This window comes from Leptodactylus fuscus, chromosome 11, assembly GCF_031893055.1.
Source record: "Leptodactylus fuscus isolate aLepFus1 chromosome 11, aLepFus1.hap2, whole genome shotgun sequence".
Classification (NCBI taxonomy): domain Eukaryota; kingdom Metazoa; phylum Chordata; class Amphibia; order Anura; family Leptodactylidae; genus Leptodactylus; species Leptodactylus fuscus.
The window spans coordinates 14,295,365-14,321,744 of NC_134275.1; the positions used below are offsets into that span (position 1 = coordinate 14,295,365).

The 26,380-nt window shown below is 46.5% G+C and overlaps 1 protein-coding gene across 1 annotated transcript in view; it reads right to left on the bottom strand.

Moving 5' to 3' along the window:
- Nucleotides 1–2,527: 2,527 nt before the first annotated feature.
- Nucleotides 2,528–26,380, bottom strand: part of GDPD2 (glycerophosphodiester phosphodiesterase domain containing 2) — a 43,198-nt gene continuing 19,345 nt past the window's right edge. The window contains exons 5-16 of the mRNA XM_075259848.1: nt 23,867–23,926; nt 23,687–23,785; nt 11,071–11,164; nt 9,444–9,589; nt 9,278–9,360; nt 9,048–9,198; nt 8,040–8,255; nt 6,830–6,981; nt 5,494–5,641; nt 4,509–4,591; nt 4,184–4,212; nt 2,528–2,687 (exon numbers count right to left, since the gene is read on the bottom strand). Of these exons, the coding sequence (XP_075115949.1) occupies nt 2,641–2,687; nt 4,184–4,212; nt 4,509–4,591; nt 5,494–5,641; nt 6,830–6,981; nt 8,040–8,255; nt 9,048–9,198; nt 9,278–9,360; nt 9,444–9,589; nt 11,071–11,164; nt 23,687–23,785; nt 23,867–23,926 (1,308 nt within the window). The 3' untranslated portion in view covers nt 2,528–2,640. The remainder of the gene's footprint in view (nt 2,688–4,183; nt 4,213–4,508; nt 4,592–5,493; nt 5,642–6,829; nt 6,982–8,039; nt 8,256–9,047; nt 9,199–9,277; nt 9,361–9,443; nt 9,590–11,070; nt 11,165–23,686; nt 23,786–23,866; nt 23,927–26,380) is intronic.

Below are 26,380 nucleotides of genomic sequence, written 5' to 3' on the forward strand. Positions count from 1 at the left end.
AAAACAAGGCGACAAGCAGTCTTACGCTACGTTCACACTAAAGTTCGGGTTTCCGTTCTTCGGCTAGCCCTTTTTATTTTTGGGCCACGTGCCTCCCAAACATCAGCTCTTCTTCAAATGTCATCATTTCAGAAGCAAACAACAAAACTTAAGTGTGAATTAAGCCTCATTTGAAAACCCACCAATAGTTTATTAATATAAAATACATTGATCAAAAAAGGAAAAACACTTATTTGTCACGTGTTTTTTTTATTTTACAGCAGTCAGGTTCTTTCACAAGGAAATTAACAATATCTGTCTCAGAATTTCCGATTGGAAACCTCAAACACAAGTTAAAAGACCCAAGAAAGAAAAGGGCACACCATGCAGTATATAGGAGATGGAGCCTTCAGTATGGAATGTCACAGTCCGCTGCATTAGGGTAAGTTCAGACAGAGTTTTTTGGTCCAGAACATGAGGCCGCTTCAAGTTCCAGACCAACAACCGGGTAGCCGCGACTGAAAGCCAATGCACTGCACCAGCATCCAGCCGTGCACTCCGCTCCGGATTAGGCCCAATGAATGAGCCTAGTCCGGAGGAGGGAGTGTCTTCAGGCCAAATCAGGTAAAATCGCAGTTTTTTACAATACATGCAAGCTGGATGGGTTTCAAGAGAATCCCATGTCCACTTTGCAGTAAAAACCGCCGTGTGGACATGCCGCGATTTCCAAAACTGGCGCGGTTTTGGAAAACGCAGCGTGTCAATTATATCTACGGAAAGGCTGGTGATTTCCCCATAGATATAATTGTAACAGAAAGTCAATGAAGGAAAACTCCACAAACTTTCGGTCTAAATCACTGCGGGAAGAACCACAATGCATTGCTGCTGCAGTTTTTCCCACAGCACTTTATTGCTGCGGGACCTCAGCCTTTTGCAGCTTTTTGTCCATGGCAGATTGCATAAGGAATGCCTTCTTTCTCATAAATCTGGAGCTGGTCGGTACAACACAAGTGTTTTTTTTATTCAACAGTCTATTTACAACATTGTATTACAATACACATTCTATATAAACTTACCACACATATACAAATGAAAATACTATAGAGATTTGTCAATGCTGGTGCACCACGTGAGCAGTCTGCTTCTATCTCTCCCCTGTGCCGCACATCCTAGATTCATAAAAAATATATGTATACCCCATGAGTGACTTTACTATAGACTGAATGTCAGGTCAAACCTTTTTTGTGGAGGAAAATGCTGCTACATGTGTCACGCTCAGCGCAACTTGCAGACCTGCTCTTAATTCTCAACACTGCTGAGAAACAAAAAGTGGCGCAGGGGCTTCATAAACTGTCAGGTTTCACAATAATTAAACCTATTTGGAATATCAAAAATGGAAGATTTCGACAAAATATTTAGAATATTATTACCCTGTTCATAATCTTGCTGGCCGTAGTCCAGTAGTGTTGTCCTATAGATGTATCACTAAACCAAAGCAAATATACAGAATATAAATAACCAAAACGGACCCAAACTGGGCAAAAACTTTAAGACGCACTTTTGTGTGCAGCAGTCTTAGACGAAGGCCACATGCGGCGGAAAAAACTGTTTGTTGCAGAATTTTCTGTGGTTTTTTTTAGCCATAAGTGGCCTCAATGAAATAGGAGATCTATAGTAAGCACTTACACTACAAAATCTACTTTTAGTATTGACACGCAGAAAATCTGTAACAAAAAAAAGCAGTTTTTCCACAAAGTGTGACCTCTGCCTAAAAGGAAGCCTGACACCAGAAACCCTGATATAAAAACAGCCACAGCGCACCATAGGGAACGTTATACGGAGCACCGACGTATCTTCAGGATGCACAATATCCCTGAAAACGCCCATGTGCAGATGGGCGTGTCCCTTGCAGACTCTGGCACACCCCACTGCACTTGAGCCTCATATACACATTTCCAAGAAAAAAGTATTTTTTTTTTTAAGGAAATTGTCTCTATTGAACCATCCAGAGGTTTGCTTATTCTTTGCATAATGTCATTGTGCACGGTGGCTCATGTGGCATTGACCTTTCTGGTGACAGACTCCCTTTAAAGGGGACCTTTCATGGGTTTGGGGCACAGGCAGTTCTATATACTGCTGAATTTAGCGCACTGTCAGCTTTCCCGATCTGTGCCCTGGGTAAAAAGCTATCGGTGCCAGTACCGTAGCTCTTTACAGTCAGGAGGGCGTTCCTGACACTCTGTCAGGAACGTCCTTCTCTACAGCAGCGCCTATCGCGCTGTACAGTGTGAGCGGGGAGGAACGCCCCCTCCCTCTGCTCACAGTGCTCGTCCAAAGACTAGTATTATCAGGAGGGGAGGGAGCGTTCCTCCCCACTCACACTGTACAGCGCGATAGGACTGACTGTCAGGAACGCCCTCCTGACTGTAAAGCACTACGGTACCGGCACCGATAGCTCTTCACCCGGGGCACAGATCAGGGAAGCAGACAGTGCGCTGAATATAACAATATATAGAACTGCCTGTGCCCAAACGCATGAAAGGTCCTCTTTAAGTGCTTCTTAGGAGTCAGTAGTTAAAATCTGTCGAGAGATTATACAGTGCAAGCGTCTGCCCATAGTGCAGTTTATCTCCTCAGGCTCCAGCCAGTCATCCAGTGCGGCTACGCAACCAAATTCTCAATCTTCATCAATAATACAACGTCAGCCTCTATAAAGCAGGAAGATATATGGTGTCAAATTCAGTAGTTCACAGCAAACAAAACTAGCTTATGTCCCGAATACAACCTGATATAAATACATATATAATATACAAAGGTCCTGTACTTCGTGGGCCAACTCCTTTATAGAGAATCTTTCATGTCCTCAGAGATGTGCAGTATTATGTACCACCAGAAAACAGACGGTGCGAATAATTCAGAATGCCTCTTGATGTTGAAGATATGGGTGCAGTTAGTGTAAAGTTTCGTGTCATCGCTGGGCAATGAGGAACGCCTTTCTGACGGGCCATGCAGCCTAACGGCACCGATATCTTCTGAAACTAACGCACCGATCTCTCCAGCACCGGGGCACATACCGGGAATACTTTGTCAGCTTTCTAACAGTATGTAATACAGGATATCTCTGAGGACATGAAAGGTTCTCTAGGCTTAATATTTCCTGGAATATTGTCTACTACAATCACAATTACATCTAAAGTCATTTCAGGAACACAAATTTTTTACACTCATTGACAAAACCCCCCCCATAATTATGGGGATAATGCTCCTCCTTAAGGAGAAACCACCTATTAGGTGTGAGGAGACTTATACAGCCATAGTCACTCCACTGCAAGGGATCATGGGAGGAATATGCAAATCTGTCTCTCAAGATGTAAATAGGGAGACAGTGCCTCTGTTATGCTGCCCTCTATAGGAAGCACCCTGAACATCATGGCCGACTCTCCCAGAAGCCTTTACTGCATAATGTGGGATTTTTACCAAGTCAGTTTCTCAGCCGTTTCGGTCTAGTTGGACCTTGTCAGCGCAGCGTAGAGAGAACTGACTTGGTAGAAGTGAGAGGCTGAGAGACCAGATTATGGGGATAATGTCACTCCTTAAGGAGAGACCACCTATTAGATGTGTGGAGACTTATACAGCCATAGTCGCTCCACTGTAAGGGATCATGGGAGGAATATGCAAATCTGTCTCCCAAGATGTAAATGATGTTCAGGGTGCTTCCTATAGAGGGCAGCATAACAGAAGCACTGTCTCCCTACTTAAATCTTGGGAGCTAGATTTGCATATTCCTCCCAAAAAACATAACACAGCTATATGGAAATGTTGCAAAATTAGACAAAGTTATGTAAATGATTACAGTTGTGGTCTGGGTATTGCCCACAGGAGGGTCTAGAAGTGCCTCCCCTGCTGTCCAATTAAGAAGCTTCTTAGAGGCTACTTTTGGGTAGTGTACCTCTAGATGAAAAAAATTGCTGACTATTAAATATGCCTGTACCATGCACCTGAAAACCTTTTGCCCAGTCGACACCTCATCTTGTATCCAGACCAGAGGTGACACAACAAGGTACTACAGACTTCCGCAATCCTTATCCTTTAAGATTGTAACCACTTACATATATCATCATTAAGTTACATCGTAACGTGCAGTATTTTGTTGTATGTATTTTCCATAAAGGCATTATATAAATATTTCATTAATATTTCTTACCTTCTTCTTCTCTTTTTTTGTAACATACTCTAAGAAAGAGATAAAGATAAAGTGGTCAAAATATGATCAACAATATGAAAGTATTTAGAACCAGATTACAAGACCCGGATAACATCGTGATAAAGGCAAATTCTTTCCTATAGAGGGAGCTCACTTCATATCAATGTAGAAGATAAATTCCTATGTATGCATTGAGCTCCCTCTAGTGGCATAGATCATCTCATTATATATATATATATATATATATATATATATATATATATATATATATATATATATATATATGTATGTGTAAATCTCCTCACATACCATCCATCCAACTTACCTTTGCACAAGAAATGCCCAAATTATGTGAACGAGAGCTGTGACATCTGCCACGATCCAAATGATTAAATAGTTGTTAGGATCCTACGAAGACAAGGCAAGGGTAGGTTTATTCTATCGCGAGATTTTGGACAATCAGTAAACAATGTGAGTTTCTGAAATTTTGCCTGTACAAGTAATGGTTTATGCTGCACGGCCAGAACTACATACAGTCTTACTGTGAGCTGCCACAGTTTTGCATAACGATTTTTGCCCACTCAGTTTGGACAGATAAAGCCAAAAACTGTACTGCAAAACCATAGAATTTTTTTTTTTTAATATAAATCCACTATGTGTACTGTGGTGAACGTAGCTCAGTAGCAGCAATGGTGCGGACCCAACCAGTCAGAGACAGGGACACACTATCTGGTACAACCATGTTTATTTGGAAAAACAGAAAAATAAATAAGCCTTAAATTCAGGTACGAAATAAGCAAAATAATGTTAAACAAAACCCTGCTCGTCCGAGAACTAAACAGTGTGAAGCTAACTATAACTGTAGCTTACTACCAACTACACGAACAAACATAGTAGCATAGTACGATCTCATCACACTCTCAGTATTTCAGGACAGACCCAGGAACCTCCTGGCCGTTACCTGCTCGAGTACTCCACTGGGTAGCAACTTAAAGTCACTGTATGGTGCAGTATATTGTGTGACAGTCTGTAAAGGGGGAACTTTCTATATGGGGACTTACCGGTAGATTGATAGAAAATAGTGAGATTGACCAAGGTTCAAGTGTAACAACTTTCCATTGTCACTTTTTGAAATATAGCCATTGCAACGGAATAAAAAAAATTGCAATATCCTAAACTTTCAATGTAAAATACTGATTTCCTAGCATTTATTCATTTTTGGGTGGAAATTCCCTTTAAATCTGATGCCACTAGGAGACTAAGGATCTGTAAGTATATCATAGGGTTGTTGTCACAGTAAGGTCACTCACCATCAGCCATATTGGTTGCTTTAGATCTTTCAGAAGATGGCACGCATTAGTAGTGACAGACGTGGCTCCCGCACACCATACATGGGAGAACAACCAGGGTTTGTTTACCACAAACAGATTCACAGAAATGTTATCTTGACGATATGACCTTCGTAAGAAGAGAAGTAAAAGGAGCTTACGATTATATGTTAATAACAGCAAGTCAAATACCTGAAATTCTGTCTTAAATATCTTATATGTATTAGAGATGAGCGAGTAGTATTCGATAAAGTAGGTATTCGATAGAGTGCTACGGTATTCGAAATACTTGTACTCGTTCAAATACTACTAGCTATTCGCAGTAAAGATTCGATTCAGAACCAGCCTTGATTTGACAAATGCTATACACTGTATAGCATTCGGCAAACCAATGCTGGTCCTGCCGCAGGTTCGTCTGTGAGGAGGCGGAGTCTAAGATCGGACCACAGCAGTCTACATTGTGGTCTGATTTTAGACTCCGCCTCCTCACAGACGAGCCTCCTGCAGAACCGGTGTTGACTGGCTGAATGCTGTACACTGGCCAATCAACACTGGTCAATGCATTCCTATGAGAAAAAGTAAGCTCACGCATAAACACAAGCTGCCAGCTCTCCCGACTTACAAGGACGAGCCTGCTGCAGAACCAGCGTTGATTTGCCGAATGCTATACAGTGTATAGCATTCGGCCAATCAATGTTGGTTCTGCAGGATGAGTAAGGGCCAGTTCACATTAGCGCTTGCCTCCCGTGCAGAAGGAGTCTGCAGGAGGACCCCCCCCCCCGAACGGAATATCAGCGCAACTGCAAGCGCTGTGCAGCTAAAGTGCAAGGACCGCATAGACTATAATGGGGTCCGTGCGCTTTAACTGCACAGCGCTCCTCCTAAACACTCTACTCCTGTTATTCGTGGACTTGGTGACTCTCCTTTAGTCGAATAGTGGTTTCCCCTGAGACAAGCTTTTTTTCCCATAGACTACAATGGGATTCGATATTCGATCGAGTAGTTGAATATTGAGGGGCTACTGGAAACAAATCTTGAATATTTCACTACTCGCTAATCTCTAATATGTATGGCCATTGTGTCTGCACACCTTCAAGCAAAATGTGCTGAAATCTAAAGGAAATCTAATGTCTGTGGTGGTCATACACATAACTAACAGCAAATGCTACTAAAATAAACTGGATCTGTCCATGATCTGCAGATACATCTCTCGAGTAAGGTCAGATACCACTGCTACCCTTAGGCAACAATACATATGACATGAGGCTTCTGTAAAAGGAAGCTACTTATTTTATACGAGCATTTTAATGTCCCTTACCTTATTTCCGACACACTTATATTTGTGTATGAGAGATTCACCGCATCTAAAGTGTCAGTCTCATTTTTTTCCCTCCTTCTACCATAAATTTGTTTGAAACCTGGCGCCATCTTCATAACTTCCTCCCGCTCATCGTCTGGAAGCCAAAGTATCTGGAGGAAGCCAGTGACAATATGTTACAATTCTTACAATTATTTTGCATTATTTTACAAAACCTGAATCTGTAGAGTTTAAATAATGTTGGCAAAATGGCAAGCAGGAACTATAAAGTTCAATTATATTATTTTAGTATTATTGCGAGCTATACCCGCGACCGTCTGCGGCCCCCTCACCCTTGCGCGGCCCATGGTCCCCCATGCCCCGTTCCTTGCGGCCACCACGGGCCCCTCCCATACCATCGTGGGCCGGGACCCCACAGCCCCACTGCTGCGCCCCCGGGCCCCTTTCTGCTTCTCGCCGACTCCCTCTATTCTCATCACGGCCCCCTCACCCATGGTCCCCCCTTACCTCTCACACGCGCCCCCGGCCCCCTCTCCATCCCCCCCTTTAGAGACTACAGTCACCACCTCCTTCTCCCCTCCCCCTCCACCTGTGCAATCCGCCTCCCCACCCCCCCACTCACCCTCAGCCCGCTGGTGCTGCTAGTGTAGACGTGTGTATATGTTCAGCATACTGCCCAGCAGCCGTGGCCATGCAGGTGGCGCAACGGGCAGTCGCCAGTGTGGCGTAATTTGTTCAGCTTCACCCGACCCCCTGGCACCGCCATAGCCCCCGCGGACTCACCGATGCACGCCGTGCGGCAGCCTCCACCGATGGCGGCATGTTCGGCACTCAGCTGCCCGCACATGCGACGCCATTTTCTGCTGCTCGTTCTGTGTCCGGAGTGAGCATAGATAGCGCAGCCCACTTCATGACGCGCACTAATCGTATAGCAGCGCAAGGGCCTGAGCTGACGTCATCTCAGGTCCTGCAGCGTACACCGACTGTGATTTCGGTGCTCCCGGTGGGCAAGCCAGGCTCTTTTTGTGGATGGTAAGGAGCCTATGGTCGATTCCCGGTCCCATTCTAGGTATGTGTCAAATTTGAGGGTAATACGTTCAGCCGTGATAGTGGAACAAACATCCAAACACACAAACTTTCACATTTATAATATTAGTAGGATAGGATAGGATTCCTGATACATGACAAAAAAAACCAACAAACAACTCACCAGATCCTGGCGTATAGAAACGTTGAGAATCGTATTGACAGTAACATTCACAAAGCTCTTGTAATATGGGTGTCCTGCTGGCGGCTGGCGCAGGTCAAATAATATAGGGATGTTGTGGTCCTTACACGCAGTCACAACTTTCTCAAGAGAAGGAATTTTCTGCTGCACAACCTCTTCACGTTCAGTCAGGGAACCATCATATCCGAAAGGGTTTCTCTAAAAAAGAAAAAGCAATATTATATTAAATTTTAGCATCTTATATAGATTAGTACATTTTATTTATATAGCGCCAACATATTCCGCAGCGCTGTACAACTTGTAGGGTTCAAATACAGACAGATACATTACTAAGAAATAGTCACTTCACACAATGGGACTGAGGGCCCTGCTCACAAGAGCTTACAATCTATGAGGTAGAGGGGGTGACACATAAGGTAGCAGGGGCGGCATTGCTTATACAGAGGTCAGATAATTCTGTAATAGAGGTGACTGTCATTACACAGACATAAAACTGTATGAGCCGTCACCAGTCGTGTCCTTTAACATGTGGATGGTGCCGGGACATATAAAGTTAGCCTGAAATGGCATCACAACATGTGGGGTAATGTGGGAGCGGGGACAGAGGAGGGTTTGTTTTATGGCTTCTAATTACGGTACAGAAGGGTTTACATTAGGACATGTGATGGGCCGGTCTGATAAGATGTGTCTTTAGTTTGCGCTTGAAGCTGTAGAAATTGGGAGTTAATCTGATTGTCCGGGGTAGAGCATTCCAGAGAAGTGGTGCAGCTCGGGAGAAGTCTTGTATATGAGCGTGGGAAGTTCTGGTAATAGAGGATGGGTTGGGCGGTAGAGAGAGATGAGGGAGGAAATGTAGGGCTGTGCGGCATTGTGGATGAGGGTGATAAGTTTATTTTGTATTCTGTAATGAATAGGCAGCCAATGTAGTGACTGACACTAATATTAGCCAGAACTTAGAAGATACACCATGTCACAACATAAGTTTATTACCTTCAAAAACCATTCACCAGCGTTCAGACTCTGCAGTTCAGACCAGGTAAAATTTGAAGAGCTTTGACGTGAACGGTTTGGAAAAACTTGCAGCACATTGGTTGTCCTCAGAAGGGTTTCATCATGCATTAAGAAGGGGATTCCATCCCAACTAAATATGTGAAAACAAGTATTACTATTGGGATCTGCACCACAGGTGGTTGTTCGTAAAAACAAATACGTTCTCCTACCTCACCATGACATCACTCTCAAACACCTTTCCTCCAGAATTCACCATCTTGTCAAATGACATCATTGTATTTTCTGGAGCAAGCTGGAAAAGAAAAACCCATGACTGACGTCAATGACCAATCCAATCCTAGAAGAATTTATTAGTGAACTGTCCGGGCAGTGTACCATTGGCGCCCCACGATGACCTATGATCTCTGGCTTTGGAGGAAGTTCTGATGCCTTCATGATACAGGGTGAGGAAATGAAGAGCGGACTCACAAACAGAGCACAGACAAGGATGAAGTATACCGATGGAAGCAGACATTTTAGCACTGCAAGGATAAAAAAAAAAAAAAAAAAAAAAAAAAAAAACGACAATTACACACAAATCTGAACTCAATGGATTTTAGCTCCTTTCCATGAAATTCTGTGCCAAAATCCACTCTATCGCTAGATCTTCCTTGTTTCTGTGCCAGCCTACTTGTATACAATGAGAAACAGGCAGAAGATTTTTGTTGAAACAGGGCAAAGAATAATGAAGGGACAGAATGTGGATTTCAGCAAAGGAGCCAAAATCGTGTAATAAAGCATATGACAAAAGGTATTATTCAGTGGCATAACTAGGAATGGCGGGGCCCTGTGGCAAATTTTTGACACCTTTTCGGACCCCACAGTATAATAAGCAGAGATCCAGGGGAGGATACAAACTTAAAAAACACTGTTACTTACCTATCACTGGTTCCGGCGCACTCCCCGCTAATGGTGGCCATCTTCAATGATGGCCCAGACGTTGCTTGAGCCGGGGCTTGCATTGTGACGCATAATGACACAAGCCCGGCCCACATGACATCACACAAGTAGGCCTGAAGACTGCCAGAGCTAAGAGAGGTAAGTAACTGTGTTTTTTAGGTTTCCTCAACTCCCCTGGGCCTCCGATCATTATACTCAGGGCTCTGAAAAGAACCCCTCTCCCTCGACTATAATCATAATGTTTGTGGGGTTTGCGGCCTCACTTACCAATCCCGGCTCCTGCTCACAAACACCTTGGAAGATGGGAAGTACCGGCGGCCATAAGCAGGAGCCAGGATTGGTAAGTAAATAGGGCCGTTACCTGGTGAAGTTACTCCAACAAGTAACGGCCTGTTAAAAAAAAGTTACAAATCTGCAGCAGTAGCGGCTTCCACCAGACCCCCTAATGTCCCGGGTCCTGTGGCAGCCGCTACCCCAGTAGTTACGCCTCTGGTATTATTGCCACAAATGCTGGAAGAAAAATCAAGAGTTGTTTCAAATTTAGGCAAGCTTGGAAATAGTTGTCCTGCAAGGGGTATACATTGTCCATCTACACACAGACATGCTGCAAGATCGCATGGGGGGGAGTGGTTGCGAAACATGCGCCCTGCAGCTTGATGTGACACTGACACAGACATCCAAGTACAGTGTGGTCATGCAGCGAGGAGAAAATGGGGCTCAGGACCCCTGTTATAGGGATCAGTGCGGAATCTCAGCAATCAGACATGTATCAATTATGTTTTCGATAGGTAAAGGTATATTCACATCTGCATTGTTTGATTCATTCCCAAGGGGCCCACTGGGAATGAACCAAAGAGGACCATTGACTATAATAGGGTCCATAGGGTAGCAATATTTTTTTCTGTAAATTCGCTGGACAAAAAAAAGTTGTGCTTGTAGAAGGGACAGACTCTACATTTAAGTCTCCGAACAGAGTCTCTGGTGCAAATGTGAATACAGAATATTCAATGTGCTTTGTTGGGCAACTCCTATAGACAAGTAAGTGGTAGAAGAACTGATTTACCTTTATTCTTTGTTCCCCAAAAATAACCAGCAAGCACCCAGGCTAGCGCAGACACACCAATCACAGCGCCAATGTGCAGAAAGGGACTAGTTGCCTAAAATTAGATAAAGAGATGAGCACTACTCCACCAAGGACGCAAATGGAGTTTGTAGTATACATGTAAGTGGGCTATACAATTCATGTGATTCAAGAGATATGCAAGGAAAGAAAAAAACTGCAGAAGCATTACACAGACACATAAAATAGGGGAAGCCGCATGCAAAAAAAAAGAAGCTTCATTTATAAAAAGTGTCTAATTAAAAAAAATCTGTGCCTATTTCCAAAACAGAAAGACTAACATAGTACATGGACAACGATTTGCAGCGACCATAAAAATGAAACGTGTGGTTTCTGCACATGCAATGCAGAGAGAAAAGTTCTATCCCTGTCCCTTTTCACAGACAGATGGACTAATACAGAGGTTCTCAAACTTATTTTGTCTACCGCCCACTTCGAGAATTAATTATTTTCTAGCGCCCCCCCCAATTTTTTTTACTTTACTACATCTTAAGAATCACAATCGCAGTCATTATGTTAGTAATTAAATTATGTGCGTCATGTGAAAATAAGACTTTCTGATGAGGGTAATGTAAAACACCATTTTGTAATATTAGGAAAACTTTTATTCATGTTATTAAAACAAACATTTCAATTTTAATTTTAAAACTAATCTAATGTGAAGGATGAATTTGATGATTTTTTTTAACAAGTTTGTTAATATCAGGCTCGAATTTACTCAAAAACAGCCGTAAGTCACCGCGTTCGGTAATCTGCAACCGATTTGCAAATCTGCAAAGTTTGTGTTAAAAGCAAAAAAACAATTTTAAAGGGGTAGCCTCATGAAGCTTGATCTGCCTTCTAAGCTGCCTAAAAATCTTCTTTCTTCCTGTTTGCTCGCGTCAATTAGCCCCGCCCCAAATTAGCATGTAGCTCCGCCCACCACATAGCGTGATCCTATGGGATGACTGAAGGGCCTGTGATGTCATCAAAAGGTCCTGTAGACTTGGATTTACCTTGTACAGAGTTTCCTAAAGGACCTGGCTCCTCTGCCCACTAGCAGCCTGCTCTATATAATAAAGCTTTATCCTAGTGAACAGAGAGACCAGGTCCTTTAGCCCAGTAGGATTAAGGCAGCATTCACACTGAGTAACGCTGGTGTTTTTTGTGCTTATTTTGGCACGTAGCGCCGCGTTTAAGCGCAAAAAACGCCAGCGTTACTCAGTGTGAATGCTGCCTTAGGGCTCGTTCACACGGAGTAAACGTGCCACGCATTGTGGCGCGTTTACGGCGCGTGTACACCGCGTTTTTTTACGGTGCGCGATTACGCGGCGTTAACGCGGCGTAATCGCGCACCGTAAAAAAACGCGGCGTAAACGCGCCACAATGTGCGGCGCGTTTACTCCGTGTGAACGAGCCCTTATATAAGAAAGCAGCATTTATTCCACACACTTCCCCCCCCTCTATCTCACAGCAGGGAGCTACCGTGTTTCCCCGAAAATAAGACAGTGTCTTATATTAAATTGTCACTCTAAATATAGGACCTGTCTTATTTTCGGGGGGTGCCTTATTACAACTGGAAGTCATGCCGGCACTTCCTTAGTGGAGCGTCAGCATGACTGCCGGTTGTAGGTAGTGTAGTGTAGTGTAGGGGAGGGGGGAAGGTATCATACTTACCTTTCCCTTCTTCCTAGCAGCGCTGGTGCTGCTGTTCGTCCTGGAAGTGGTGAGCGAGGCTTAACGTTGCTTTGGGGGGGCGGGGCTTAGCGGAGCTTTGCAAGCTCCACTTCACTGACACAGCAGCCGTGCTCTGTGCTCCGTGTGCACAGGAAAGCCGGCTGCTGTGTGGTAACCAGGGGCAACGGGCAATGTAGTGTTGTCACGTTTGGGCAGAGTGGGGTCCCGGTGTATCCCTGATTATCCACAACCCTTTCCACTCTTCCATTCACCCAGGTGCGATGTGCAGGATAACAGTCGACCACACAGGGTTAGGGTGAACAGGTTAACTTTACTGAAGAAACCGACAGTCTTACAGCGCTTTGCAGCAGCAGGTTCACAGTGCAATGTGACAGAGTCCAGTACAGGCACTGAAGAGTTAAGTGAGGCACCAATCACCAATCCTTATGTCCCTTAGCAGTAGTTGGGAGGACGGTTGCTATTAGCAATGTGAAGGTGTACAAATACAGTAGGAGAGTAGATGATAGGACAGGCCGGCCCTTGGGGGAGACAACGGTAACTGCGGCTTCGTAACTTGGCTCGTTACGGATAAAGACTCACGTTTGGTGATGTCGGGGTGCAGTGGCTCGGGGACCGATGAAAGGCCACTAGCAAGGCAGGAGGGTCCTTGAAGTAGTTGCCCCTCCTGGCAAACAGTATGCACAATACTTTAGGGAGGTAGGAGACCTTGAAGAGTTTCCGCAGCTCGCGGGGCTCTGTCCGGAGAGGTAGAAGGTGCAGGAGTTGATTTCAGGGGTGCAGGCACTTCAGCCCAGCTGTACCGGCGGGCTATATCTTCCAGACCCGGATTTCAGCTTGTCAGGAGTCTCGGCTGAGACCTGCAGTCTCACTGCAACTTCAGAGAAAACAAGTGTGTATAGACCTCAGGCTTGAGGCCTACACAGGAGCTAAGAGCTGGTGGCAGGGATGTCTGCCTTCCCTAGACTCTAGGTCTAGACTGCAGGCCTGAGAGGAAGGAAGCTCCTCCCAGGGAGAGGACTGGATAGGGATTGGTGCTCACAACTCACATGTTTAGCAGACACAGGAAACTTAAAGTGACAGTACATAACAATACATTTATAATGCAGAGTACATCAGAACCTATATAAAAGAGAGATACATCTGCCTAAATACTGACAGGGGTGCCACAGAGGTGCTGGGGAGCAGTGCCCAGGAGTAAGCTACTGGCCACAGGCGCACAAGGGCCCTAACTCACTATCAGTGGCCGCTCTGGGTCACTGCACACCCCCGGGCTTTGACAAAAGCCGGCCTCGGCGCAGGGCTCGAGGGCGACTGGTGGACAGTCTAGTCCCCAAACTAGAAGGCAGGGGTTCTGGGTCACCTCGGCTCAGGATTTACTGCAACCATCAGGCCCCTAGGGGTCCTGCAGGCTAGGCCTAAGAGAACCTGAGGAGGGAAGAAGTTAGGCACTCCAATACATGTAAACAGTTGTAGTGCAAACAAGGTATACATCTTTAAATATCAAAAATATACATATTGGCATAGATGTGTAAACAGTAGAAAAATACATAAAAGCATAAAAATCAAAGTGCTAATCCAAGGGGGCTCATAGTCTTTAGAGCCCGTGTAAAAGGGGGCAAGGTAAGTAAATTTATAACGTTCATGGCAGAGTCAGGCACACAGCTTAAACGTTGCATAACAAAGAAACAGTCCATAACAAGTGCAAGTCTTTGCAGGCTCAGATGCATTAGAGTCCATGCAGGAGATAAAGAATTTAATCCTTGTAGCGGGCAGGAGGCACACCTCTTGTGCTTCTCTCAGACCTCCTGAGAGCAATCTCCGCAGCAGGGGGAAGTCCGTGAGGTTCTGCAGCAGGCAGAAGTGGCTGTGTAGCCGGCAAGGTTGGTGCAGCCGGAGGCATGGCTGCAGGCTGTAGAGCAGATGGGTAGTACCCTGTCAGGAGAAAAGGGGTTTCCTGACACAGTTCACTGATGGGAATGATAGTTCTGAAGGCGGTAGAAGGAGGATGAGGAGGAGGTACCTCTGGAGCAGGAAGAGGGTACCTGATAGGAGCTTCACTCGGTGGCAGCACCGGTGCAATGTACAGTTCTTCCCTGTGACAGGGCTTTAGCCGGTTTCGGTGAACGACTTGGGGAGCTCTTCCTTCTTTAAAGATCTCACATACATCAGGGTAAGGCACAGCTGTGAGGATATATGGTTCTGGTTCCCACAGAGGTTCTAGCTTGTGGCTACGGTGCTCCTTCTTCAGCCAGACCTTGTCTCCAATCTGGAGGGGAACAGCATACGCTCGCTGGTTGAAATCTTCCTCCTGACGTCGGCGAGCTTCTTCCATTCGGAGATTAACAATTTCTTGTGCCTCTGTTATTCTCCTCTGATGTTCCGTAACCCAGTCATCCCTTGGCAGGGGATTTGTAGAGTTGGGTATCTGTATCCCAAGAGCTCGGTCTTTTGGGAGTTGTCCTTGTCGCCCGAACATCAGGTAGAAGGGTGTGAAGCCAGTGGAACAGTGGATGGTGTTGTTATAGATTTCCACCAGCTCAGCAAGGAGATTAGGCCACTCTTGTTGTTTCGCCACTGAGGCAGTGCGCAGCATGTTGATGAACACCTGGTTAACCTTTTCGCACAGCCCATTGCCTTGGGGATGGTAGGCAGTTGTCCGCAACTTCTTGCACTCATGGTACTGGCATAACTCCTGGAACAGCTGGGATTCGAAGGCAGAACCACGATCTGTCAGGACTTTCTCCGGGCAGCCATAGTGCTTCACGTACTCATGGTAGAAGACAGCAGCTGTTGTGCGGGCGGTAAGGTCTTTGACAGGGACAACTGCAGTCCATTTGGAGAAGTGGTCTACCATTGTGAGAGCGTAGGAGTAGCCAGACCTAGTAGGGGCCAATTTTACATGGTCCAGGGCAACAAGTTCATTAGGCCTTTGAGTCTGGATGGGGTGAAGTGGTGCACGCTGGTCTCTTCTTCCTGCCTTGGTCAAGTTGCAGGCGGTGCACTCCTGGCACCACTTCTCGATGTCGAATCTCATCCCAATCCAATAGAATCGGCGGCGGATTGTAGCTTCGGTCTTATAGACCCCGAAGTGACCAGACTGGTCATGGTAGGCATCCAGCACCATGTTGGCGTCTCTCCTGGGGATAATAATTTGATGAAGTCGTTGGTTGGATACTGGATCTAGGGTGTTTCGGAGGATCAGCCCCTTTTGGAGGAAGAGACGCTTTCTTTGCCGCCACAAACGAAGGAGTTCGAGGTCTGGACAAGATTGACGTAGGCGGACAGGAGTTCTTCCGGTGAGTAGGTAGTCGTGTATCTCACCTAGGCTGCGGCTCTCTTGCTGCAACAGCAGCCACTTGGAAGGTTCCTGTAGAGGATCAATTGAGTTAGATGGTGACGTTTCTGCTTCTACAGCAGCGGTAATGACGTTTTGCTGGGCAAATCTGTTATAGAAAGGCGGCATCTCGACTTCTTCCCATTCATCTGGGACAGCAGACTCTTCTCCATTTTGGAGTCGTGACAGGGCATCTGCGTTTGTGTTCGTCTTTCCGCTTCTATATTTTATAGTGAAGGAGTAGTTCGCCAGCCTAGAGGCCCATCTTTGTTCAAGTGCACCCAGCCGTGCGGTGTTCAGGTGCGCCAGGGGATTGTTGTCAGTGTAGACTACGAAGGACGATGCAGCAAGATAGTCCTTGAATTTTTCAGTGATAGCCCACACAAGAGCCAGGAGTTCGAGCTTGAAGGAGCTATAATTGTTATCGTTTTTCTCAGCTCCTCGGAGACTTCGACTGGCATAGCCGATCACCCTTTCACTGTTGTCTTGCACCTGAGACAGCACAGCACCAAGTCCTTGGAAACTAGCATCAGTATACAGCCGGAAGGGTTGACTGTAGTCCGGGTAAGCTAGGATAGGAGGCTGGGTGAGCAAGGCCTTCAGCGCCTGGAAGGCGGTTTCTTGTCTCTGGGACCACTCTACTGGCAGCTTTCTGTTGTAACTTTCTTTTGGGCACCCCCGAAGCAGTTCTGTCAGAGGCTCAACAATCTGTGCGAAGTGGGGGATGAAGCGGCGATAATAGCCAGCGAAACCCAGAAAACTTCTGACTTCTTTGACAGTAGAGGGTGTCTTCCAATCCGTGACAGCGGAGACTTTGTCCGGGTCAGGTGATACGCCTTCTGCGCTGACGATATGGCCTAGGTAATTGACACGAGGTTTCAGGAGGTGACACTTGGAGGGTTTGATCTTGAGACCGTGCTCTGTGAGCACGTGGAACACTTCAGCAAGGTGGTGTAGATGGTCTTTGTAAGACTTGGAATAGATGATGACGTCATCCAAGTAGAGCAACACATGTTGGAAGTTCACATGCCCTAAGCATCTCTCCATCAGTCTCTGGAAGGTGGCTGGTGCGTTGCAAAGCCCGAATGGCATGCTATTAAACTCATACAGGCCCATGGGAGTAGTAAAGGCAGTCTTTTCGCGGTCCTCCGGAGCCATGGGGACCTGCCAGTAGCCACTTGTCAAGTCCAGAGTGGAAAAGTAAGCAGCAGAGCCCAGTGCAGTCAAGGATTCCTCTATACGTGGCAGAGGGTACGCATCTTTGTGGGTCACAGCATTCAATTTTCTATAGTCCACACAAAATCGGATAGTCCCATCCTTCTTTTTGACTAGCACAAGAGGAGCGGCCCAGGGGCTCTGACTTTCTCGGATGACATTGGCCTCTTTCATTTCCCGCAACAGCTGCTTGACAGGTTGGTACATTGCAGGAGGAACAGGCCGGTGCCTCTCTTTGATGGGAGGATGATCGCCAGTGATGATGCGATGCTGAATTAAGGAGGTCTTTCCATAATCAGAGGGGTGTTTGCTGAAAGCGTGGTGATGACGTTTGGCCAGGTTGATGACACCATTGATGTATTCTGGAGGTGTGTTAGCGTCCCCCACGTTAAGCTCCATCCACCAGGGTGAAGGGCTGGTCCTATCTGTGTAAGGTGTGGTGGTAGCAGCCCGTTGTTTTGCCGTAGCTGTGTCAGCAAGGATATCTGCAGGGCACAGCTGGTGCAATTGGCCAACCGGTGTGAATTTGTAAAGGCTCACAGGTGTGTCACTCATGTTGATGAGGCGTACTGGAATCTTACCGTTGGTGACAGTCACAAGACTGCGTGCAGCTTTAACCAGAGGTTGAGTCTCCAGCTGGATGGGTTCCAGAAGAGCCTGATAATCTTCGTTCTTTACACCAGGGCGTGCGTGGCACCAGACGATCGTCTCAGAGTTGGCAGACAGAGTCACAGGGTGAGTGTCCCGGATCCGGACACGGCAGATCTCTCCGTTGCGGTTAGCGAACCGTTGATGTGCCACCAGCACCTTGACATGGTGTTGTATGGCTTTCCTGTGGGAAGAAGCAGCAGTGGAGAGAGACACGTGCAAGGCACTGATTATTTCATCAAAACAGTTCTTAAGGACATTCATGCCTAGCACTAAAGCAGCGGAGCCCTCTTCTTCTACCCCTGTGACAATGACACCTTGTTGAGGGAGACGGCAGTCGCCAATCTGGATGGTGGGTTCCCAATAACCCACTTGAGGAATAGGCTGACCGTTACTTGCTAAGAGATCAAATCCTTGGCTGCCAATGTCTTTGGATAGGTCTCTGAGGTCCCAGTGTTGAACATAAGCAAACTTCTTTAGGGTAGTGACTTGAGAGCCAGTGTCTATAAGGGCCTCGAATGGGACTCCATTGATTCGGACAGTGATGTACGGACAGGGCGCAATGAATTTGGGCGCCTTGGAGGGACCTCTGTATATTCCTCCCGAGGGTTGGTCCTCTGCCTCGGGGGCATCCCGTTTAACTGAAAGCATTGGTTGCGATGGTGGCCAAATTTCTTACAATAAGAGCAAACAGTTCTATTAGCAGGTGGTGGCCTGTCAGGTGGAGGACGCCTGGGACGTGGATAGTACTGTTGTGGCTCAGGTGAGGAAGAGCGGGACAGGGAAGGCTCCCTAGAGGGAGGCACGGCTTGCACTGTCAGTCCCTCTAATTTTTTAACAGCACTTTCAACTATTCTGTCCATGCAATCTTTCAGACAGGCCACCAGATCAGGTGTAGAAACTTGGGCAGCCTGAGTAACAGCAGGAACAGCTGGAGCGGCAGGTAACAGAGGTGTAGGTGCGACAACCGGTCCACTTTCTAAGTTGGAAGGGTGAGAGTACAGGAGGGGGCTGTAAGGTGACTCGGTCCCTAAGACTTGGATGGCTAGCGACTTGAAATCTGCAAATGAAACGTCCTGATTCTGCACCGCTAGCATGCGGAGTTGGCTTTGCACTAGCCGGGAGTCTACGCCTTCAATAAATCTGTCCTTGAGCATCTTATCAGCTTCAACCGCACTAATGGAATCAATTTGCTGTACAGCCCGGAAAGCAGTTTGCAGGGCTAAGGCATAGTCTCTCAATGTCTCACCTGGTTGTTGTCTTCTATTGAAGAATCCCAGTCTCACCTCTGTAGAAGATTTTGGTTCAAATTCCCGCTTGAGCCGGGTGAAGATCTTTTCAACAGAGTCTTTATCAGCTGTGGGCCAGGAGCGAGCTTCTTGGAAGGCGACTCCTTCCAGCTGGCCCAGCAGTACGTTCACCTGCTGCACTGGGGATAAAGGTAACAAGTGAAAAGCCCGGAGTATTTGTTCCTTAAAGTCTGTTAAAGTGTGGGGGTCCCCCCGATAACTGGGTAGGTGCGGAGCCCCCAGAAGAATGTTCACTCTGGTAGCTGCAGCAGCTGGTCCATCATCAGGAATAACATTTAATTGAGCATTGTCCGCGTCAGACATGATAGTAGGATAATGTGGTACTGTCTCTTTAAATTTTTCTCGTGCTTGCGGCGCTGCGCCGGGTGGTCAATCAATTTACGCTTTCTCTCTCTCGCCAGCGCTGTTGGCTTACTCACTGCGCGGCTGGGCGTGACGTTACTCCTTTCCCAGGAGTGCACTATGGCGAGCTGAGATGGAGGCACGCCTCCCAACACTAGAGGGGAAGCCCAGGGCTTCAGCAAGAGGGCGGCCGGAGCGGAGGCCACAAGAGGAGGAGTCAGCAGAAAGCAAGTACACAGTCTGTGGAGGGGGCGGCGACACTCCGGGGCTTTTGGCGCCAATCCAGGGGGCGGTTCTGGCGCAGCCTGAGGATTTTGGCGCCCGCGGCAATACAGTCCACAGACACACCGGCCACACACCAATGGCGGCGGTTTTAAAGCACAGTACCCCTTTATACACAACAGTTCGTTACTCACTCTGAGATGGCTGGTAGTCCACAGGAGGGGTAGCGATGATGGAGTATAATGTCCAGCAATAAATTGGGGCCCAATTTTCACAAAGTTCAAATCCTGTTCGTGACGCCAGAAAAAGGGGTCTTGTGGTAACCAGGGGCAACGGGCAATGTAGTGTTGTCACGTTTGGGCAGAGTGGGGTCCCGGTGTATCCCTGATTATCCACAACCCTTTCCACTCTTCCATTCACCCAGGTGCGATGTGCAGGATAACAGTCGACCACACAGGGTTAGGGTGAACAGGTTAACTTTACTGAAGAAACCGACAGTCTTACAGCGCTTTGCAGCAGCAGGTTCACAGTGCAATGTGACAGAGTCCAGTACAGGCACTGAAGAGTTAAGTGAGGCACCAATCACCAATCCTTATGTCCCTTAGCAGTAGTTGGGAGGACGGTTGCTATTAGCAATGTGAAGGTGTACAAATACAGTAGGAGAGTAGATGATAGGACAGGCCAGCCCTTGGGGGAGACAACGAGAACTGCGGCTTCGTAACTTGGCTCGTTACGGATAAAGACTCACGTTTGGTGATGTCGGGGTGCAGTGGCTCGGGGACCGATGAAAGGCCACTAGCAAGGCAGGAGGGTCCTTGAAGTAGTTGCCCCTCCTGGCAAACAGTATGCACAATACTTTAGGGAGGTAGGAGACCTTGAAGAGTTTCCGCAGCTCGCGGGGCTCTGTCCGGAGAGGTAGAAGGTGCAGGAGTTGATTTCAGGGGTGCAGGCACTTCAGCCCAGCTGTACCGGCGGGCTATATCTTCCAGACCCGGATTTCAGCTTGTCAGGAGTCTCGGCTGAGACCTGCAGTCTCACTGCAACTTCAGAGAAAACAAGTGTGTATAGACCTCAGGCTTGAGGCCTACACAGGAGCTAAGAGCTGGTGGCAAGGATGTCTGCCTTCCCTAGACTCTAGGTCTAGACTGCAGGCCTGAGAGGAAGGAAGCTCCTCCCAGGGAGAGGACTGGATAGGGATTGGTGCTCACAACTCACATGTTTAGCAGACACAGGAAACTTAAAGTGACAGTACATAACAATACATTTATAATGCAGAGTACATCAGAACCTATATAAAAGAGAGATACATCTGCCTAAATACTGACAGGGGTGCCACAGAGGTGCTGGGGAGCAGTGCCCAGGAGTAAGCTACTGGCCACAGGCGCACAAGGGCCCTAACTCACTATCAGTGGCCGCTCTGGGTCACTGCAGCTGCCTCTTCTGTATGGCAGCTGCTCTCTCTGCCTCTGGGATGAGCTGGGAGAGCAGAGGCAGCAGCCGGCTTTGCTGTGCACACGGAGCACAGAGCATGGCTGCTGAAGTGGAGCTCGCTAAGCCCCGCCCCCGAAACCTCTGCTAAGCCCCGCCCCCCGAAAACCCGCACACCACTGCCAGGCATGCCTTATTTTCGGGGGATGCCTTATATTAGGCAATTCAACAGAAACCCCCGCATGCCTTACTTTCAGGGAGTGTCATACTTTCGGGGAAACACGGTAGGTGATGTGTATGTGTGGTGCAGACACAGGCTGGCTCCATACACTCAGCCCCCCCCCCTCCCCCCACACAGCAGGGAGCTACTGTACGTCATGTGGCTCCCTCAGCAATGAGCAGGGGGCCAGGTGCTAGTGTCCATAATGAAGTGAATAAAGTAAGATAGTGAGCAAACAAAGCAGTTTTGCTGAAGCAGTGTATTTAGGAAAAGTCTTACATCCACATTAACAAGCAGTATAGATAGAATCATTGTTATGATACCACCCCTTTAAATTAGCCATCGCCCCCCCTAAACCGCTTCAACGCCCCCCAATCTTCTCTGTGCCCTTTACTGCCCCCCTATAGGCCTCTAGCGTCCACAAGGGGGCGTTATCGCCCACTTTGAGAAAGACTGGACTAATACAAGTGAATGGGCCTGGTTTTCCCGTCCATCCAAACTGATTTGAAAAAACGGGTGAGTAGGTTGGATCAAAAAATAAAAAAATTAAAAAAATTGAACAATAGACCAAGGAAGTTCATCCATTTTTTATCTAGTGTATATACTCAAGTATAAGCCGACCTGAGTATAAGCCGAGGCCCCTAACTTACAACAAAAAAAGTGGGAAAACCTATTGTCTCGAGTATAAGCCGAGGGGGGGGGGGGGGGAGATGCAGCAGCTACTGGAAAATTTCAAAAATTAAAATGGTCGGAGTTTTTGGATGCAGTAGTTGCTGGGGAAGGGGAGGGGTGTTTTGGTTGTCTGTCTGCCCCTTCCTTGAGCTTGAGGACTGGGTTTTTTTTCTCCCACTTGGAATTCAGTCTGGCTGAATATAGGGGATCTGCAGTGCTCCTATTAACCCCTTCCCGACGGAACAGGAGCACTGCAGATCCTCTATATTCAGTAGACCGGGCACTGTCAGACACAGGGATACCTAATGTGTTTGTGTGTCACAGTCATTTTCTACATTTATATGTATTCTAGGAGGGATTTACAACTTTTATTTATTTATCTTTTTTTATTATATGTTCTTAAACCTTTTTTTTTTTTTTTCACTATTTAATGTGATTTTCTATACATTACTGTTGCGGCTGGTCATAGACCCCCCACCACCAAAAAAAATATTATAATTTTTTTTTTTTTTTGATTGACTCAAGTATAAGCCGAGGGGGGCTTTTTCAGCACAAAAACGGTGCTGAAAAACTCGGCTTATACTCGAGGGTATGCGGTATATATAATCTCAAGATATCTAAGTTTTTTTTTTCTTTTTAAAAATTTTTTTGTTATTTTTTGGGGGATTTTTTTTTTTTTTTTTTTTAATAAAACACAGACCATAAAATAAAATCCAAAATGTGATTGATGATGTGATGTGCATGACTTAAAGACGACCAGTTTTCCTTTTGCTAGATTAAAAAGGACTGGAGGGTGAAACAGAAGAGCTGACAGCGTAGACAAGTCTGGATTTAGTTACAGCAAGATTTACAAACGTGGAACAGTAAAGTGTCACATACAGCACAGTGAGGACTTTAGCACCAAAGTGCATTCCAGACCTTGGGAAAATATCGTATTATAAGCTGCTTTCCAGGTTATGTGAAGCTTTTATGTGTTTTACACTAGTACAGTCATAAAGCTTCTGGATGACAGAACAGACCGGGACTGTCTGGAGAGAGGGAAACAGGTAAAACACTGCAGGGATTGTCAGACATTCAGCTTTGGAAAGCATGCGGAGTATATCTACACATACAGGACTAGGACATGACACATAACAGAAAAAAGTGTCCATAGTCTAATGCGATATCTGCTCCATTACACAACCTATCAGTAACCCGACATCTCTGCTCACAAGGACACACATGCAAAATCATATATACACATTCCCTATAAGTATAATGGAAGTTCTGCAGGAAAAACAGTGATACCTTTCCGCCACGGTTTTTCCCACAGCGCTTTTTTTGCTGCAGGCCGTTACATGGGCCTTAACTGAAATTAGTTTTTTGGGAAAAATGCTTTAAAAAAAACAAACAAAAAACTTCCTGATACAGTTATTTGCATGTATTCACTTTCCTACAGTCAGATAGACGTTAATACAGTTTCAAATTCTCATAGGAGGAGGCAAAACTTACCTGCAAGGAGACGGCGACTGCTTTCCACTCTATTTTCCACTTCAAATCAAGGCCAATAAGCCCAATGGAAACCAAAAGAACACAGAAACAGATCAAGACCTAAAGAACATAGAACACACGTGTTAGAAAGTAATAACATGCAGGAGAACCCAATAAAGACCATACAAAGGGACATCTCACCTTATGCAGCCAGTGTAGATTGAGAGGTTGAGAGCTCACGACCAAGCACACAGAGAGGAACTGCAGTAATAGAACACAAAGGACGTGTGAAGGAGACAAAGTATTCATTATACACGTCTAATCTCATGTATGACCAGCAGGAGGCAGCAGCACAACAGACTGTAGTTGCTGAGATGTCAGCAGAGTTGTATCTTATTACACACTACAGTATATCCTTATCCGTAATATACTATACTAATTATATTATATTACTAATATTATAAATGTGCAAGTTTGTGTGTTTGGATGTTTATGGGTTTGGATGTTTGTGGGTTTGGATGTTTGTGGGTTTGGATGTTTGTTCCGTTATCACGCCGCAACGGCCGAACGGATTTCAATGAAATTTCGCACAAACCTAGAATGACACCCAGAAAAGAACATAGGCGCCTCACAATCCCCGTATTTTGCCGGTTTGGCCGTCTGCGAGCACCGAATTCACGGTCCGTGTAGGCTGAAGGACCTGAGATAATGTCACCACGTCAGGCGCTGGGCTCTGATTGGAGCAGGCCACTGCGGGGGCAGAGCTATAGAGCCACAATCCGGCCGCACACTGACATGAAGAAAATGGCGTTGTGCATGCTGGCAGCCGAGAGCCACACATGCCGGCATCGCTGGAGCCTGGCATGGACTGCTGAGTCTGCCGGGGCCACGGGGGTCAGAAGGGGTGGACGGAACTCTGCCAAGCTCCTGCAAACCGTCTACCTGTGCCGCGCATGGGGGCAGCTGCTGCGCTGTACGGTCTCCCAACCCTATGCACCCCTGTAACCTCGGCACACGGGGAGCCCGGGGTGGGGTGGGGTGAGCCCAGGGTCGCAGATTCGGGTGTGGGGGGTTGGTTTCGGGAGGGCAAAAATGGGGCACAGGTGGGGGAGGGTATGTAGAAGGGGGGGGGGGAAAGGGGGCCTGGGGTGATGTGGGAAAGGGGCCCGAGGTCACAGGTTGGGAAGGGAGAAGGGAGCGAGGGAATGGGTAGGGAAAAAAAGTGAGGGGCCAGGGATGAGAGGTGAGGAAGTGGGCCGGCGGGGCGCAAGGTGGGGGTCCATGGGCGCACTGGTGTTGGACAGGCCCGCTGCGCCCACAAGGCAGAGGCGGGAGGGACCGGGGCGGCACTGCAGGTGGGGCACACAAGGGGTGAGGGGGCCGCGGACGAAGTTGCGGGTATAGCTAGTATATCTATATATTATCTATCTAATCTATCTAGCTATCTATAGTATATTGATTACTATTACTATTCACTAAGACCAGTGAGCACAATCTACAGGACGGACCAGTACAGGACCTGTGCGGAGTTTTGCTCACAGCCCCATACACAATGGACCTTGAAAATACATGTTCATGTGTATGGAAAAAACACAACCAGCACACGGCACACTGTCATATGCATGAAGCCTTAGGATCAGAACACCGTATCAGAACAACTAACCAAAGAACTAATATCATGATGGATGCAGACGGAGCACATTCTGTCTTTATCCGTTCTACATATTGTTTGTCACTGTTTTAGACTAAATATAAAAGTTTTGCGTTCGGACTTTATTGTCCATTTGAAAATGAAACAAGATGGAAGAAAGTTTCTGTCTTTTTCACCTTACAGTGAATGATGACAGATGTAGAAAGAATGTGCTTTGCCTAAATCCTTCATTATATGAATTGTTCAGCCTGCTGTTCTGATCCTATGGTGGAAATAAGTTAATGTGAACTTCGCCATCGGTTACATTCGCACCACATTATATTAAAGCAGCCCATACATATTAGATGTTGGATAGCCACGATGCGGCTGTCCGACTGGTGATAGAATCATTTGTATGATCGCACCGTCAACATTAACTACTAAACTGCCTGACTGGTAGATAAGAAAAAGCAATAACAACAAAAAGTGAGGTTGCATAGACTAGCTGCTCATACCACACATCATGTCAGCTGAACATATCCAGCACAGCCAAATTATTCTTTGTCAGATTAATGTCTGTCATCAGCAAGAAGCCTGTTGTGGTTCACAGACCTCAGCTTGTTACCAGACAGTCTAGTTACTGTACTGTGATGAGCCATATACCTGTGTGTCCAATCACATGAGCATGGACTGTATATGACCTGACCATGGACCATATATGACCTGACCATGGACCGTATATCACCTGACCATGGACCACATATCGCCTGACCATGGACCACATATGACATGACCATGGACCGTATATCACCTGACCATGGACCGTATATCACCTGACCATGGACCGATTTTCATCCACTAGAATCAAGACTATGCGCAATGTGAAAACCTGAACCGACAACAGCCCCTCCCATTTCAGCTAACATATAGAACTAACTATATCACCTGACCATGGACCGATTTTCATCCACTAGAATCAATTTGTGTGAATGCAAACAGATCTAGAAAACCGTCAGGAAGTGATACAAAATGTATACTGAAAACTGGAGACCCTTTCAAGATACAAACAATAAAACTTCTCTGAA